A 15,874-nucleotide genomic window follows, 5' to 3' on the forward strand; every position below is an offset into this window, starting at 1 on the left:
AGAAAGTTGCATCCATGAATGAAAATAGAATAGGGTGTACAAGTACCAAGTATATGATAGTTGTAGGACCAAATTAATTATTCCTTTCAAATTCCCTGGCGAAGAGGACATAATACTAACCATGAAGCGTGCAGCTTGTGATAAATGCTCTCTACTCGAACTCGAACTGTTCTTGTTGTTGATGAGACTTATGTCTTTCATACGGCCAACTCCTTCTCCTTTGTCTTATTCCATTATTAATTTACGCTGTTGACAATATTATCTCTAAAATCAAATCTCTTTACCCTTTTCTTCCGTCGATGAACTTTCAAATTGAGAAAATGAAAGGTCGATTACGTGGCGACATTACATTTCCAACATCTAGTAAATGTAAAAGCAAACTAAACCCTCGAGAAACTTGGAGAAAACTATAGATTTGACAATTTTTTAAACCAAAAAACGTTTTGTTTGTTTCTTTGGTATGAAACCAGCTGGTTTAACTCGTTTCCATCCTACCCCTATATGGTTCAAACCTATCCAAACTGTATTAGAACCGAAAGAAATTTGATTTCAAGTTTGGTTTTTATTTTTTATAAAACGAAAATATCAAATATCCTACCAAAAACCCTATAGACACACTACCTAAATGTATATTAATTAGCATGGCCTAAAATACCATAAGACCAATTCGGTTTGATTCAGTATTTTCTTACGCCTAAATGTATATGGCATGGCCTAAAAATCCAAACTATCTAAAATGTCAGTTGCTTTAAACTAATTTAGTTTCTCTTGCCCCCTTTTGTTGATGTGGCGCATTACTGAGTCTAGTTTACTTTGGTTCCTTTACTACAAAATATAGAAAATGAAATTACACGTAAAAGACAGCTGCTCATAAGTCTTAACTCTTTGACGTTAACACTCTAAATCCCATCACACCTTATTTATACGTAGTCTTCTTGCTCACCATAACCTTCATCTCATCATCTTTATCAAACAAGTATCCTTACATAAAAATCCACAAAAACAATCCATCAAAAGAATGCGTGACACAACATGGCTCGAGCGACTTGGCCTGGCTCTGAGAACCGCTATGGCTTGTCTCATCGTGAGCATGACAACTTTGTACGCTCCTAAACCACTAAAACACTTCACAACGTTTCCAGCCTTCTCTTACTTGACAACAATCCTGATTTGGCTCTCCGATGCTGAACCAACATATGGAGAAGTACTCAAGTGCTGTGTTGATGTCTCTTTCGCCACTTTTCAGACAACAGCCATTGTGCTGGTGAGTGTCTTGGTGGTTGGACCAGCTTCACTAGGAAATGGCTTCGTGGCTCCAGTTGCTGTGGCCCTAGCATCTTTCATCGTGGCTTTTCCTGTTTCCACAAGTCTTCTGACAAAACGGATTGCCTTTGGGCAAATTGTTGTCGTCTACGTGACTTTTGTGGTATTCAATGGAGAGGTGGCTCATGTTTTCATGCTCCCGGTTCATTTGGCGGCTAGTACAGCACTTGGAGCCATCGCTTCTCTCCTAGCCGTGCTTCTCCCGTTTCCAAGGCTAGCTCATAGTCAGGTGAGTCTTGAGATTATTTTTCCATATTCATGACGATGACTCAGTCACAAAATACTTACCTTAGGTTTTAAACGGTTTACTGCAGATGAGCAAGGGTTGCAAATTCTATGCTGAAACTGCTCTTGAAAGGTTGAATTTGTTCGTCGAGGTCATGATGGCTCGAGACAACACCACAGCTCAAGTTTTGATCGCACGGGCTGCTTCATTTTCTGCAGCAGCAAAAAACACACTCAAGAGCATCAAAATTCACCATGTAAGCCAACTGCCTTAACAAACTTAAACATAATCATTGTTAGAAATCTGTAAATCTTTTTTGTTGGGACTAATCATATCTATTCTTTGGCAACAGGATCGTTTGGTATGGGAGAGACCAGATACAAGATTCTTGAGAAGGAAGCAGAAGTTGAATCCTGAGGAGAAACTGCATGCAACAGAATTTCTGATGAGGGGACTGGAGCTAGCATTGGGTTCTTGCAGTTCCTTTCCTCAAGGCATGAACCACGATGAACTGACTCGTCTTTTAGAAGGTCCAAGAACACATATTGCTCCCCAGTCATCATCTACTCTTAAGTCTCAAGATAGTCTAGACTGGCATCTTGAGACTGGGTCTCTGTCCACTGCAGCTTTACCGGTTTGTTTCTTCCGATACTGCATCAAAATCTTCAGAGGTGATTTCTTATCTATGAGACAAGACAGTAACTCTGTAAATAGGAGTAATACGGAGGAAGAAACTCATCCAGGAAACGAAGGATTGTCCATGACCAAAAAGGTTTTGGACATTCTATGTGTCTGGATGGCCAGAGAAAAGTTTGTCTTTGCATTCAAGTGCTCGATTTCTCTAGGCCTTGCGGTTCTGTTTGGTATCATGTATAATAAACAGAACGGGTATTGGTCGGGTCTAACTGTAGCCATTAGCCTTGTTAGCGGTAGGCAAGCAACATTAACGGTGGCGAATTCTCGTCTACAAGGGACAGCGATGGGATCAGTCTATGGTCTATTATGTTGTTTTATTTTCCATAGACTAGAAGAATTCAGGTTCTTACCTCTGCTCCCTTGGATAATCCTCGCCGTCTTCATGAGGCACAGCAAAGTCTATGGCCAGCCGGGAGGAGTTACAGCAGCCATTGCTGCACTGTTGATACTTGGAAGGAGGAATTATGGAGCTCCAACTGAGTTTGCGATCGCTCGCATTGTTGAAGCTTCAATCGGGCTGCTCTGTTTTGTCTTTGGGGAGATTCTCGTCACCCCTGTGAGAGCAGCAACCCTTGCAAGAACCGAACTTACCCACTGTCTTGATGCCCTCTTAGACTGCATCCAGTCACTGGTTCTTTGTTCTGAGCAGAAGAACCAGAAAATGGCATCGGTTGCAGATTTGAGAAAAAGACAGGCGAAACTCAAATCTCACGTAGACGTTTTAGAGAGGTTAACAGGAGAAGCCTTAACAGAGCCAAAGATTCCATTCCTCCGCCCTCTCAACACGGTCAGTTACTACAAGCTTTTGGGCTCTTTCTCGAAGATATCTGATCTTTGTCTCTATGTTTGTGATGGTCTCAAAAACCTATCTGGAGTTCAACCAAACCTTGTGTTTCCTTGGGAAAACATCACTCATGACCTGAGAGCCTTCCAAGAAAAGCTTAACCCTTCGGTGAAATGCTTAAAAGAGATCACCATAACCAAGTCGCAAGCAAGACTCCAAAAGGAGTTGCAGAAGAGAAAGATATGCCATGATATTGAAGCAGGAACAACATCAAACGAAAACTACTCAAACATGGAGTTGGGTCCAAGCCAAGATGATGCAGAGAGGTTTACGGTTTCTTTCGTAAGGCTACTGAAGGAAGCAACTGACAAGATAAGTGATAACACAGCTGAAGAGGTGCTCAAGAAGAGTGAAACTGCTCTATGTCTGAGCAGTCTAGGGTTTTGCATTAGCAGACTGATGCAAGAAACAATATGTATTGTGACAGAAATAACCCATACAACTTGATTTTTGGAAGAATTCTAGAGAGTGTTTAGTAACTGTAGCACAAACCATGATGTAAGAAACATTGAGTGTACAAAATTAATGTAAAAACAGAGAGAAGTGTCGTAAAACGAAGCAAATCGTTACTATAGTGCAACAATTGTTAGAAACCCTGCAAACAGAACAAAGAACATTCACAAGTTGTTCTTGCTTTCTCCCCTATCAATGAAAGAACTCAGGCCTAGTGGTTGGTCATTGAAACAATGAGCATGTAAACCCAAACAAACATAAACAGCAAAAGTTTTCACCAACCTAAGCAGATTGTAACGCCGGATCTAGAAAAAAGCCTTTTAATTATAGTGAATTACCAAAGTATATGAATAACAATGTCACAAACTACAAAAAAAAAAAAAAAAAAAAAAAAAGAGAGAGATTTCTCCACCTAAAATCACAATGTCAACAACATACATCAATAATCCTACTGAAAACACAAAACATCTTCAAGTATGGGAATGCGAACTAGACGAGTGAATTTGAACCTCATCTCTCTATTCGAATTTAGGATCAGCCATAACGAAGTGGTAGGCTATCACCAGTATGAAAATGAAGATTCCGAGGAAATTGGCAAAGAAGCCCAGATCTTGATCGTCAAACATATCTGTAACATTAACAAATAAACCCATTAAACGATATATTAGAAATATAGAGAGAAGCTGCTCATCATGTGAAGACTATATAACCAAACTCAAAACTCTTAAATTATTTTCGAATCCTTTATCACAATTGGCATCAACAATTGCGGGTTATACATTATAATGAATCCAAAGTAATGTTTTTTTTTTTATCGATCCAATAAGAAAAACAAAAAAAAAACGAAATTTGATTGAATCTGATTAGCAGTAAGATGAATCAGATCACTGTGTAATACCCTAGGAGACTGGAGATCTAATTACCCAAAACTCGAAATCGCAACAAAGATATGAAAAATCCCAGAGAAATCACCCATCATTTTACCTTGGAAAAGCGCAGAGAATTCTCGTGAAAGACAACTCTGGAGGAGCAGAGAAGAGAGCTCTTGTGTGTGATCTGTCTGTTGTGTGTTTCAACGTTGAAGTCTCTCTGAAATGAAAAGCACATAAAATCCAACGACGTCGTTTCTTGTTAATTCTTAACCCGATGGATCATCATCCTTAGATCTGGTTATTGTGAATTAATTTGGTCAATATCGGTTTGGTACAAATCTCATATCCAGAACCGGATAGACGTTATGGAAAAAAAAGCATAGGGGAAGAAGACTTGAAAAGTTGCATAACGCTGTTTATATAGAAATTTCAGAGACATTATAAGCATTCACATTTTCTTTTTCTTTACAATTGAATTGAGAATATTGTTTTTTTTTTCACACTTGTGTTTCTCTCCCAAACGTTAACAGATCAAAGCGTCATTCGTCGTGGGTGAATACCTTTTCTACCTTGAGAGCTAAAAACAGGAATGAGACAAGTGAGACACAGACCATAACGACCATCACTATGACCATTGCTTGCAGTGATATGTACGGGCTAAGGAAGAACACTATCGCTATTGCTGCGCTCTGCCATACTTTTAGCTGCGCAAACGCTCCTTCCTGTTTCCACAATTACAAACAAAGGAGAGATGGTTTTAGAGGATGTTTTGTCAAGTTTTTCATTGAATGAGACTAATCATGATGGTGATGTATACCGTATCATCTTTGAAGAGTAATGCGAGGAGAGCACTGATTTGAGTGTTCAATATTCCATCACCAATTCCTAATATCGCCGCCATTATTAGTGGGTAAGCTGTGCCAAGTACTCCACTTGTTTGCCTGCATCATCATATCACCATCGTTTAGCTTTTTTAAATACAGTTGTACGTTGTGAGTTTCACACAATTCCTAATTCTCTACAGTAAAAGAACCTAACTCTAGCACAAACAATTTCACATATATGACAAAGAAATCGGCATACTTCCAAAAAGGAAGTTGCTTGATCAATGCCACAATATTCATAGCATGATACCAATACCCGTAATGAAGTTCTATGAGGAAAGCATTTCATGAAAGCACAAAAGTAAGGAGTTCTGGATTAAATTTTCTATTTGTGAAGTTGTTATTAGTTTGAGTGAAAAATGATTGGTGAACGTAGTAGTTAATAGTGTGTGAAAGTAACGTACCTGTACCCAAGAAGAATCCAGAGAAATATAGAAGCTTGAGCAAGAGCTCCACCAGAAACTATGAAGGTGATTGATGACAAACCAGAGGTAAACCGTCCAGCAGTCATAGAACACTAGAATGATTCACATCAGGAAAAAATAAGGATTAACCTCATAAAACCTAGGCCAGCAAAAAGTATGATTTTTGACTTGTCTTTAAACTTACAACTGCATCAAGAGCTCCGTAAACTGCCATCGCCCCACCAACACCCGAGACACCAATCGCTGGCGTAACAATTTCCTTTGTAAACTCAGCCCTATAGAGTGGAAAACGTAACAAGTATGTATATTAGTCAGTATATCTTACGCAAAAAATAAACTTTTGCTGGTTTCGCTGACAATAAATGTAAACTCAATTCAAGGTTGGAAACAACTATTCAATGCTAAGAGCCTGAGACTCCAACCACCACAAGGAATTTTGTGAACGTTATCTAGGGCCCAATTTTAACTTTGATCTGCAGAATAAATCCAAATCAATGACTGAAGTCTGAATCCTAGGTGAGCGCAGTGACAATACTCCATTTAATGCTATCCTTGTGACAAAAAAGGGAACACGAGGAATGTATATACAGTTTGTTGAGAGACATACCAAACAAATGCTTGTTGCAATCCTGAATATGCAAGGAGTGGGACAATCAGTAGCATACGTATGTCGAGCAAAGGAGTGATTATCATCCTTGGAAGAGAAACCAAGGAATCAACTAAGCCCACAGGAGAACCCACATTTTCTTTTCCAACTTCTCCGTCAATTTTCCGAATGAAGAACATTAGTATTGTTCCTAATGTCATACTGAAGAGAAACACCAACATCAATAAGGTAGTGCCACTGGTGCTTCCTTCCTACAGTCATGCCAACAAGAAGAAAACAACGGTGGGGCTACCCAACTAGAAGGGAAAATATATAAATAGTAACTGAGAATGTGGTCGCATGGTCTTCTATTCAATACTTAAACCTTGGAATAATTACTTCGTTAACCAGTAGTCAAGTTATATTTTTTAAAGCGATGAAAGAAACTTAACTATAGCAACCAAAAAGGGAAACGATCATGAATATGACTCTAAAACTCTAATACATGCTTTAGCATTGCTGTCGACAATATGAAAAATTTAGTACCTTTCCATCTTTCAGCAATGCAAGTGTGATGAGATTCCCAAACAGCTACAAAAAGATTGACATGAAATGTGTCAGAAGAAGAAATTAGAGTAAGTGCATACAAGATTCCGAGGTAAGCAAAAATAATGAGCTTTAAAAAAAAATTATCAAACAAGCATGGACCTGGTGGCAGGCAAACATTGCCCAAAATTCCCCATTGAACACACCAACTACCGAACCTTCATGCACCCCATGATCTTTAGCATGGCTTCTGGCAATTGATGTCAAGTATGTTCCCTTATGAAGCCAATACAATATGTGTTAAGGTCATAAAATCCAATAAATATCTAAATGATTAACATTAATAAACTGTAACATGTAGTTGTACCTGGCCAACCCAAATTATTGAAGCTGCAAATCCAAGGTATAAAGAGGCTGGTACCATAGTAAACCTAGAACCAAACACCATATTAGTCAAGGAAAAAAGTGTCGAAAGTGACTGAAAGACTAAAATATTCAAATAGATGGAGTCATTCTTCTATAGCCAAAAGAAGAAAGAGCTAGGCATGAAGACAAGAGAAACAAATGAGAATACCATGATGGCTTGAGATTGGCAGCGACAAAGAGCCAATACCCTGTAGTTCCTAAAACGAGAGCATTCTTTGATCCCATTGACCGGACAACCAAAGAAGCAACCATGGAACAAAACATGAAGGACACATACAATATCCCTAGAGATATTGTTCCCAAATCCTGAAAGAATCAAAACAACTCAAATAATCACCACACACACACACACACAAACAAACAAATTTTACACTGTGAAATCCTCAGAACAAAAGACAATATCGTGTCTCAACATAATTATAGACAACAGCCTCAAAAATACAAAACGCCAGCATAATTTATCCCTTCAATAATACATATGAAAGTTAAAGATCCATCAGATATTCAAAATTTTGCATTTTTCCTTTGCTACTGATTTCCCCAAAAACACAAACAAGCTGGGAAAAAAAATAAAAATCAACTTCAACAATGGAGAAAAAGAAAGGAAAAAAGTTTGATCGAGGGAACCTTATTAACGGTAGTTTCAAGGTTCTGGGCAGCACCATAGGCGAGGAAGATTAAAAGAAAGGAGATGCTGAGGATATGAACATCCCTTGTGTAGCTCTTTCCAGCTCCCCCCTTGCGATCCTCACAAGAGACCAACGGCGCCTCCTCGTCGGCTCGAGAATCCATGGAGGACAATTGTTCCGGCCAACACCTCCGGGAAAGATAAGCGGAGGAACTCCACGGAGAGTGAAAGTCAAACTCTGTAGACAGAGAGATAGATTCCTATGGAATACATGGAGTCCATTGCAGAAATTTCCAACATCCTAGACTGGTGAATGGTTCGGTACAATGTAATCCCGGTTTGGTTTATTATATTCCGGTATTGTTTGAAGTTTAAAATTTTTTTATCGGTTTAGACTGAGCCCACTAAAACAACTTCCAGATAATAATTTCAGTTTACTTCCCGGGAAAACTAGAGAACCGATCAGATCATACAAAGAATTAGAAACCATGTCACAATGTATCGTAACGTAAAAATAAAATCAATGTCAAACACATACAGAAGAGTGTCGTAATTTCAATATAGCTTTTATTACATTAAGATCAAGGGATTACAAATATCAGCCAAACCAGAATAATATCATTATCGATTCGAAATTCCCAAACTAAGGGAAAAATAAGAAATATATCTTAATTAAGAACTGGTGAATTTAGTAACGGCTTTGGTACCCTCAGACACGGCGTGCTTGGCTAGTTCACCGGGCAACACGAGCCTCACGGCGGTTTGGATTTCCCGCGACGTGATGGTGGGTTTCTTGTTATACCTAGCCAACCGCGACGATTCCTGAGCGAGTTTCTCGAAGATGTCGTTGATGAAACTGTTCATGATCCCCATGGCTTTTCCAGAGATGCCGATATCAGGGTGAACCTGTTTCAACACTTTGAATATGTAAATCTTGTACGTCTCTGTGCTCTTCTTCGTCTTCTTCTTCTTACTCTCGCTCCCTCCTTCTTTCGTGATTTTCTTCCCCGCCGATGTTTTTTCCGCTGGTTGCTTCTCTCCCTTCGGTGCCATTGATTTTGATATGATGACTCTTAAGATTTCTACAAATATACAAGTGAAACTGAAAATATCAATCTATATATAGAGGAGTTGATACGAACATGATTGGTTACTATTAAGAAGACAAAGATCGCTAACGTGGCTTCGTTGTATTCGTCGATAAAGAAATAATCTACGGTTTATTTTACAAGAGGAACCGAATTAATTTTGGGCTTCATGAAATGGGCCTTGGCCTTTTAATAAGACGGCATCGTTTTAATCCTTGCCTCGCTTTTCGAACTGGATCTTTGCTCTGTTCTTCTCTTTTCCCATTTTCAGGGGTTGACTTGTTTAGTTTCTAGAGTTTTGATTTAGAAGCGAGAATGGCGTCTCCGTCGAAGTTTCAATGCTGTATGCCGAAGTATAACCTTCAGATCAACCTCGTCAGAACAGCTCCTCAAAATCTTTCGTTTCCTCGTTTATACAGAGACCAAGCAAAGTCAACACCCGTCGTCGTCACCATCAGAGCTTCATCTTCATCACCATCTCCGTCGAATCCCAAACGATCACTTCTCAAAACCACCTTCATCACCCTCACCGCATCCGCAGCTCTGTTCTTAGCAGCATCCTCTTTACGCTTCCGCATCACGAAACCAGCCGCGACGACGACTCCAGTTACTACCCTGTTAGAGACAACGCTCGAGAAACACCTCGAGACGCATTCGAACGATGCGGAAGCTTTGATATCGCTAGCGAAAATCAAATTCGAGTCCGATAAATGTGACGAGGCGATAGAGATTATGAACCGTCTTATCGAAATCGAGCCTCAAGAACAAAAATGGCCGGGTATGAAAGCTCGGATTCTTTCCTTCTTTTGCAAAAAAAAATTAGCAATCGAAGCATTCGAAGAGATTCTTTTGACGGATCCGATTCGTGTAGATGCATTACATTACTTGGTGATGGAGTACTACGACTCTAAGCCGAAACTATTAGAAGCAGAGAAGAGGATCAAATACGCGATTCGAAGATGCAAGGATATGAAGAAGAAGAAGAAGAAGAAGACGAAAGAGATTCGCGGTTTGAGGATGTTGATCGCGCAGATTAGGGTTCTCGAAGGTAACACGGTCGACGCGATTCGGATATGCGAAGAGTTGGTGAATGAGGATCCGGAGGATCACAAGGTATATCTGTTTCAAGGATTGGTGTATACATTGTTAAAGAAGGGAGACGAAGCTAAGAAGCAGTTCGAGCAAGTTGCTAGGATTCTTCCGGAGAATCATTGGTACCTAGACACTCCCATGGATAAAACTGAATGGGGAGCCATGGAAGCTTACGATAATGTCTTCTGCTATTTAGCTACCTTTTCTAGGCTTTTTGTCGCTTCCTTCTTTCTTGGCAAGTTTGTGTAATAATTAAAAAAGTAACTAGTATAACACTTTTGTGATTTGTGTGTTGTGATCTGATTGAGCACTTTAATTTGTTGAAAAGAGTGGTGATTTGGACAATTCATGTGAGTATTTGAGAAGCGGAAGCTTCATTTTGCTTGTTTAAGGTTTTCAATATACTGCGCTAAATATGACGAAACCAGAAAGATGATGCATATGGAATGGTCACGTTCGTTTACTTTCCTTTTTAGGCTTCTCTCTTTTAAACTCATCTTATCCCCCAATTCTTGATGCTTTTGGCTGTTAGCGAATACATATATACACAAACAACATCACAAATGTATATTCCACTTGATAGATTTGAGTGCACGAGTAAATGATTCATGAAAGAAGGAAATTACAAGGAGTAAAATAATGTAAAAACTCCATTCGATCATGTAATAACAATTGCCAATTTTTGACTCTGCGATTACAAAAATTGTCTCCAGAGTCCACCAAACTAGTGTAACAAAAGTACAAAACCAAACAATACCCAAATCCTAGTGATGATAATTAATTGAGATTAGTTGCAATGAACATCAACAAGACAACAACAGTATTTTAGTTTTGTTTTTGTGTGCGCGTAAAGGCCCATTTAGTAATTTCGTAAGCTATGCTATGAATAATTATATGGGCTTAATAAGACCCAATCAGGAGACTAGGAGGGCTTTTTATTTCTCTCACCAAACGAAGAGGCTTCATATATAATCCCCCTTCACACAATAGCTAGGGTTTCTGAATCTCGGAGCCAAAAAGAAGAGCAAGCAGCGGCGCAGAAGTTGAACACAAAGTCACAAGCTCCACGATGGGTACGTCGATGGCTAATCCCCTAAATATCTTCAATCTTTTTCCGTTTGTCATATAAGTATTGCGTCTGATGAATCTTTGTTTTGTTCGTTTTTTGTTAGCGAGGATTAAGGTTCACGAACTGAGGGACAAGTCGAAGAGCGATCTTCAAAACCAGCTTAAGGAGCTTAAGGCTGAGCTCGCTCTTCTCCGTGTCGCCAAAGTTACCGGTGGAGCTCCAAACAAGCTCTCCAAAATGTACGTATTGAGAAACTTTTAGATTTCGATTGTAGCTTTAATCATTTCTAGATTTAGAGTGTCGAATAGGATTCTAAATTGAAATCTACCTTAAGCTATTCTCTTATTAGAGTTTGCTATGTCCTTGGGAAATTAGAAAATGGAGTTATCTTCGTTAGCTTATATGCAGACTTTGTAACATATTTCATATAACTGTCTTGTCGAGAATGTAAATGTGGTTTTGGTTTTGACATTTCCTGGTTTGGGGTTTTGGTTTTGACATTTCCTGGTTTGGGTTTTTGAATCTGATGTTTTGTAATATGCAGCAAGGTGGTGCGTAAATCCATAGCTCAGGTATTGACAGTGTCCTCCCAGAAGCAGAAGTCTGCTCTAAGAGAAGCATACAAGAACAAGAAGTTGCTTCCTCTTGATCTTCGTCCCAAGAAGACCCGTGCTATTCGCAGACGCCTCACCATACACCAGGTCTGTCTCTAGTTAGCTAATTCAAGCTCTCAATGATTTATATATATAGTTGGCAATAACTTGTTCTTGTTCAATGTGTTTTGTTGGTTACTACGAATGCTTATGTCCTTTGTCTTGTTCTTGGCATTGCAGGCCTCTTTGAAGACTGAGCGTGAGAAGAAGAAAGAGATGTACTTCCCAATCAGGAAGTACGCTATCAAAGTTTAATTTTCTTAGCCTACTAGAAACTGTTTCAGCTTTTTTGTTTTGATGGAAACTTGTTCTTGTTCTTCACTTGTGTTATCGTATCAAACTGTTTCAGATACTTGGATTTTGGTTCTTATTGATCCTTTGCTTTTATCTTTACCAAGTTTTTGATGAACTCAAAGTAAAATATATAACTCATCTCGATCTTAGTACTTCAGCTATAAATAATACGACATGGACTGTAGGGTTACTAGTGTTTTCTAAGTTTATAGGAAACTTTTGGATATAAACAATTTTAATTTGACATTTGTTGCACACTTCAAACAGTTATCTTCAATCACAACGTGTTCAAACTGTATTGCGGTGGTTGTGTTAATATTGTAGGTTAGATAATCATGATCTGGCAAAGAAATTAGAAATGGATGAAAACATCGCAGTATAAATCGTCAACATCGTAAGAGAACATGTGTTCAAAATATCAGAAGACTAATATCAAATATGTGAATACAAAGGAATCTGCTAAGAATGTGGTAGTAATCAAATGTTTGCAGAAAGCAAATAAAACAAGAAAATTTGATGCTTTTTTGTCTTTGTTTTTTTCCTCTATTTTTCGTTTTGGTTTGAACTTTGAAGTGAACGAGTCGGAAGTCGGAGCATGATGCATCCGTTTACGATAAGTACGTCTGCTTTCGTCGGTTTGTAAATTGGTCAGTTGACCTTTTTCCCCCACTCAAACCAAAAAAAAAAAATAATAATAATAATTATAAAGAACAAACTAAAATCTAAGGGGATAAAAACAAAGCGACCACAGTGGGAGTCGAACCCACGACCTTTTGATCCGAAGTCAAACGCGCTAATCCACTGTCTTTCGTTCGAATTGTATGTTTCTGTATTTAATAATTATAATTTTTAAACGTACTCTTTGGGTTTGGGACCTTTTGGATAAGCGATATTGCCAATCATATTTATTATTAGATTTATTGTTTTATTTTATTTAATTATGTAACCAAACGTATACAAAAAGTAACGAAAATGTCGTTATTACTGACAGAAAAATGTGAATGGTACCACTCAAGAAAAAATTAGTATCGTTACGTTAATTTATCTATACGGTATGAAAATATACTTTGAATGGTACCAGTCAAGAAAATATTTAGTATAGTTTGGCTATATGGGATGAATACAGAATTACAGATACTTTGAATATTTTCTTCGGGTGGTACCATTCACATATCAATGATAAAATTAGTAAATCAGATATTAAGCAATGTTATTCCAAGAAAATTGGTTTGAATGGTGAAATATATACTTACACATCGATAAATCTTTCTGTGTACAATGTGTCATTGAATGTTACATCAACATTAATAATTAAGATGTCACGAGATTGTAATCATTGTAATATCAAATAGTATTTGTAATACGAAATTTATTTCTTCTATAATTGGAATTAGTCGGTGGAAGGATTAGAAAAGGTTTACGCGGTGCTAACTCGTAATGTTTATGTGGTTTATTTCATATGTAAATTTCGTTTATTTGAAACTAGAAAGGATATATAGCCGCTATATATCGTGGATTGTTATATTTTATACATATATTTTATAAAACCTATAATTATGAATTAAATTTATTTGCTTCATGACGATTAGTATACCATAAATTTTCTAGAAGGAAAAACAAGAAAATGAAAAGTTTCACATGTTTTTGAATACTTTTGATATAAAAGTCATTGTCTATGAAATAATGCTTATATTGCTAATTTAATGCATGATGCTCTTGGAGCCTAATTCAAGTTTTTAATTGAAATTTCAATTTTAATAATTTTTTTTAATTATTGCTTTGTCCATTTTTCAAACGGGCGTACTTTGTCGTGAGTCACGATAGTGACTCCTGAGTTTACGTATACGGACAAGTCATCGAAGAACAACCGTAAAAAATTGTGTAAAAGTTTATAGCAACAACACCACCAATCATAACCTTGGAATAAACTGAGCCAGCATATATGAGGTCAATATCAAGTTATCACGACATGCATGTGAATATGCACCAAAGGTTCATGACTAAAGGGGGTTCATCTACGTTGCCTTGTCAGTTGAATTGAAACACTCGAAAGAAAATCAAAGATAATGACGATTTTTTTCTTTTAATAATCAGAAACTCTTTACCAAAATTTGGATTTATCCGACATATACAAAAATCAGATCTTCTTGTAAATTAAGACGTTTAGAAATTGCTAACAATGATCAAATTTCATTTTCAAATTATGATTCATAAACCCCCAAATGAATTTAACCTGGACTAGGCTCTTATAAAACTGAAGAAACTTCTAGAATATCAATATGTTAGGAACTGTCTCATACGTTACATTTTTAAAAAATTTATATCACTTAGAGAGACTACTATTTATTAAACGAATTTGCATTTTATCCTGAAGCTAAGTACCTAGCACTAGACCATATATAAACGCTCAGACAATCAATATTGTACTCATAATAGGTTTGATTTTCGATTGGCTAGATGATGGTTTCTAATTGCTTATCTTCCAAGTAATATCTCATGAATTTTCGCAAATTATATAATATATTAATTAAACTTACTTGGTAGAATGATTAATCTACTAGAATCCTTGACAGAGAAAAACAAAACAAGCAAAACTATATTTTGGTTTGACGCATTTTTGCTTACCAATCTTTTCCGTAGTAATATTAAAATGGTATTAGATCACTTTTAATGATATAAGTCTCGATGAAACAGTGTATATATTTGTCAGCGGCTAAGCAAAGATGTATCACTATATGATCTTATTAGGACTTGCAATTATTTAAAGTTGAATTTGACTTTGATGAGAAGATTTGATCACTATTTTAAAATCATTTTGTAAACTCGAATCCACATATGAATATGGATAGGCTATCCTATTTGATATATAAGCTATCTATCTATAACAAATTGTTGACAAAAAGTTATCTATATGTAGTTAACACGTGGTTGAAAAAATGTGATTCTATTAGTCCATTCCATTGTATCATTATCGAAGATTTTAATTTTTAATTATCTTACGTATCAATGATGATCATTTATTTACAAAAATAAGTAATTTTAACTATAGCTAACCTTGTACTGGATTAGATTGAATTTAAGTCATGATGTGATTTCTTGTTATATTTTATTAAAATTGTAAAAGAAAAAAAATTTGTTTAATTTAATTCTTTGAAAACATTTATATTAAGCATATACAACCCTTTATTTGATGGAAAAGTTGTGAGAACTCGCATATTGAAACCGGGAACCTCACATATATATGTTCAATATGAGAAAAGAAGAAAACAGCATAACTACATTAGTGTGCATATATTTCAAAACCTAAGAAAGGATGGACGCAAATTTAGAAAAGATACAAAAAAAAAAGGAGAGAAATTTTTATTAGGTAACAGAAATTATATAAATCTCTCTTCGTAATTTACTCAAGTCGTTATAAATTGAGCTCAGGCGTCAACATCTATAAGTTTTTCGACATTGGGGTGACGCGATCCATTGACCTATTCTTTTAATCATTTAATTTTCTAAATTAAGAATATATTTTTATGCAAGATATATATATTGTGTTTGTAGATTATACCATCTACAACCACAAGTAACCTTAGATTCTAGGGTTTGTAATTGACGGACACCTCATGGATTAAGCATAGTAGCAGTGTAGCATACACTATAAATATATTCATAGTTTATAATGTAAACGCTCACGTAGTTTACGTTTAAGAGTTACTTTGCAATTGTATCATAAAAGGAAAAAGTTTTCTCGCGAATACTACTTAAATGGATTTTGTTT

The 15,874-nt window shown here is 36.8% G+C and overlaps 5 protein-coding genes and 1 pseudogene across 6 annotated transcripts; 3 read left to right on the top strand and 3 right to left on the bottom strand.

Annotated features, from left to right (window-relative positions):
• The first annotated feature begins 952 nt into the window (after positions 1-952).
• Positions 953-3,643, top strand: LOC104752651 (uncharacterized). The gene is made up of 3 exons (XM_010474882.2): positions 953-1,552; positions 1,638-1,805; positions 1,902-3,643. The coding sequence occupies exons 1-3, from the start codon at positions 1,019-1,021 to the stop codon at positions 3,534-3,536; spliced, it is 2,337 nt and encodes a 778-aa protein (XP_010473184.2). The 5' UTR covers positions 953-1,018; the 3' UTR covers positions 3,537-3,643.
• A 205-nt stretch (positions 3,644-3,848) lies between these two features.
• Positions 3,849-4,610, bottom strand: LOC104752816 (dolichyl-diphosphooligosaccharide--protein glycosyltransferase subunit 4C). Its single transcript, XM_010475106.2, has 2 exons — positions 4,527-4,610; positions 3,849-4,170 (listed from the first exon to the last, which is right to left on the bottom strand). The coding sequence occupies exon 2, from the start codon at positions 4,166-4,168 to the stop codon at positions 4,061-4,063; it is 108 nt and encodes a 35-aa protein (XP_010473408.1). The 5' UTR covers positions 4,169-4,170; positions 4,527-4,610; the 3' UTR covers positions 3,849-4,060.
• Positions 4,611-4,808: 198 nt separating this feature from the next.
• On the bottom strand, positions 4,809-8,229 carry LOC104752738 (UNC93-like protein 3). The gene is made up of 10 exons (XM_010474991.3): positions 7,909-8,229; positions 7,430-7,587; positions 7,223-7,286; positions 7,018-7,131; positions 6,856-6,900; positions 6,331-6,581; positions 5,908-5,998; positions 5,703-5,815; positions 5,232-5,355; positions 4,809-5,136 (listed from the first exon to the last, which is right to left on the bottom strand). Exons 1-10 carry the CDS (start codon positions 8,071-8,073, stop codon positions 4,954-4,956), a joined length of 1,308 nt encoding a protein of 435 aa, XP_010473293.1. The 5' UTR covers positions 8,074-8,229; the 3' UTR covers positions 4,809-4,953.
• Positions 8,230-8,444: 215 nt separating this feature from the next.
• On the bottom strand, positions 8,445-8,997 carry LOC104752909 (histone H2B.9 pseudogene; annotated as a pseudogene). Its single transcript, XR_015576135.1, has one exon. The product of XR_015576135.1 is annotated as a histone H2B.9 pseudogene (transcript).
• A 222-nt stretch (positions 8,998-9,219) lies between these two features.
• LOC104752999 (uncharacterized) lies at positions 9,220-10,434 on the top strand. The gene is made up of 2 exons (XM_010475370.3): positions 9,220-9,775; positions 9,869-10,434. Exons 1-2 carry the CDS (start codon positions 9,313-9,315, stop codon positions 10,336-10,338), a joined length of 933 nt encoding a protein of 310 aa, XP_010473672.2. The 5' UTR covers positions 9,220-9,312; the 3' UTR covers positions 10,339-10,434.
• Positions 10,435-11,001: 567 nt separating this feature from the next.
• On the top strand, positions 11,002-12,204 carry LOC104753145 (large ribosomal subunit protein uL29z). Its single transcript, XM_010475465.3, has 4 exons — positions 11,002-11,162; positions 11,262-11,397; positions 11,703-11,859; positions 11,992-12,204. Exons 1-4 carry the CDS (start codon positions 11,159-11,161, stop codon positions 12,064-12,066), a joined length of 372 nt encoding a protein of 123 aa, XP_010473767.1. The 5' UTR covers positions 11,002-11,158; the 3' UTR covers positions 12,067-12,204.
• Positions 12,205-15,874: the final 3,670 nt, after the last annotated feature.

The sequence above is a fragment of the Camelina sativa genome, chromosome 1, assembly GCF_030686135.1.
Source record: "Camelina sativa cultivar CO46 ecotype springtype chromosome 1, ASM3068613v1".
Taxonomy (NCBI): Eukaryota; Viridiplantae; Streptophyta; class Magnoliopsida; order Brassicales; family Brassicaceae; genus Camelina; species Camelina sativa.

Coding starts and splice junctions, on each gene's coding strand:
- LOC104752816 (XM_010475106.2), bottom strand. CDS start 4,168: ATGTTTGACGATCAAGATCTGGGCTTCTTTGCCAATTTCCTCGGAATC.
- LOC104753145 (XM_010475465.3), top strand. Junction 11,398..11,702: donor CCAAACAAGCTCTCCAAAAT/GTACGTATTGAG, acceptor TGTAATATGCAG/CAAGGTGGTGCGTAAATCCA. Junction 11,860..11,991: donor GACGCCTCACCATACACCAG/GTCTGTCTCTAG, acceptor TTGGCATTGCAG/GCCTCTTTGAAGACTGAGCG.
- LOC104752651 (XM_010474882.2), top strand. CDS start 1,019: ATGCGTGACACAACATGGCTCGAGCGACTTGGCCTGGCTCTGAGAACC. Junction 1,553..1,637: donor CAAGGCTAGCTCATAGTCAG/GTGAGTCTTGAG, acceptor GGTTTACTGCAG/ATGAGCAAGGGTTGCAAATT. Junction 1,806..1,901: donor AGAGCATCAAAATTCACCAT/GTAAGCCAACTG, acceptor CTTTGGCAACAG/GATCGTTTGGTATGGGAGAG.
- LOC104752999 (XM_010475370.3), top strand. CDS start 9,313: ATGGCGTCTCCGTCGAAGTTTCAATGCTGTATGCCGAAGTATAACCTT. Junction 9,776..9,868: donor TCAAGAACAAAAATGGCCGG/GTATGAAAGCTC, acceptor CGATTCGTGTAG/ATGCATTACATTACTTGGTG.
- LOC104752738 (XM_010474991.3), bottom strand. CDS start 8,073: ATGGATTCTCGAGCCGACGAGGAGGCGCCGTTGGTCTCTTGTGAGGAT. Junction 6,582..6,855: donor CATTGCTGAAAGATGGAAAG/GTACTAAATTTT, acceptor GCATGACTGTAG/GAAGGAAGCACCAGTGGCAC. Junction 5,356..5,702: donor TGGATTCTTCTTGGGTACAG/GTACGTTACTTT, acceptor ATGATGATGCAG/GCAAACAAGTGGAGTACTTG.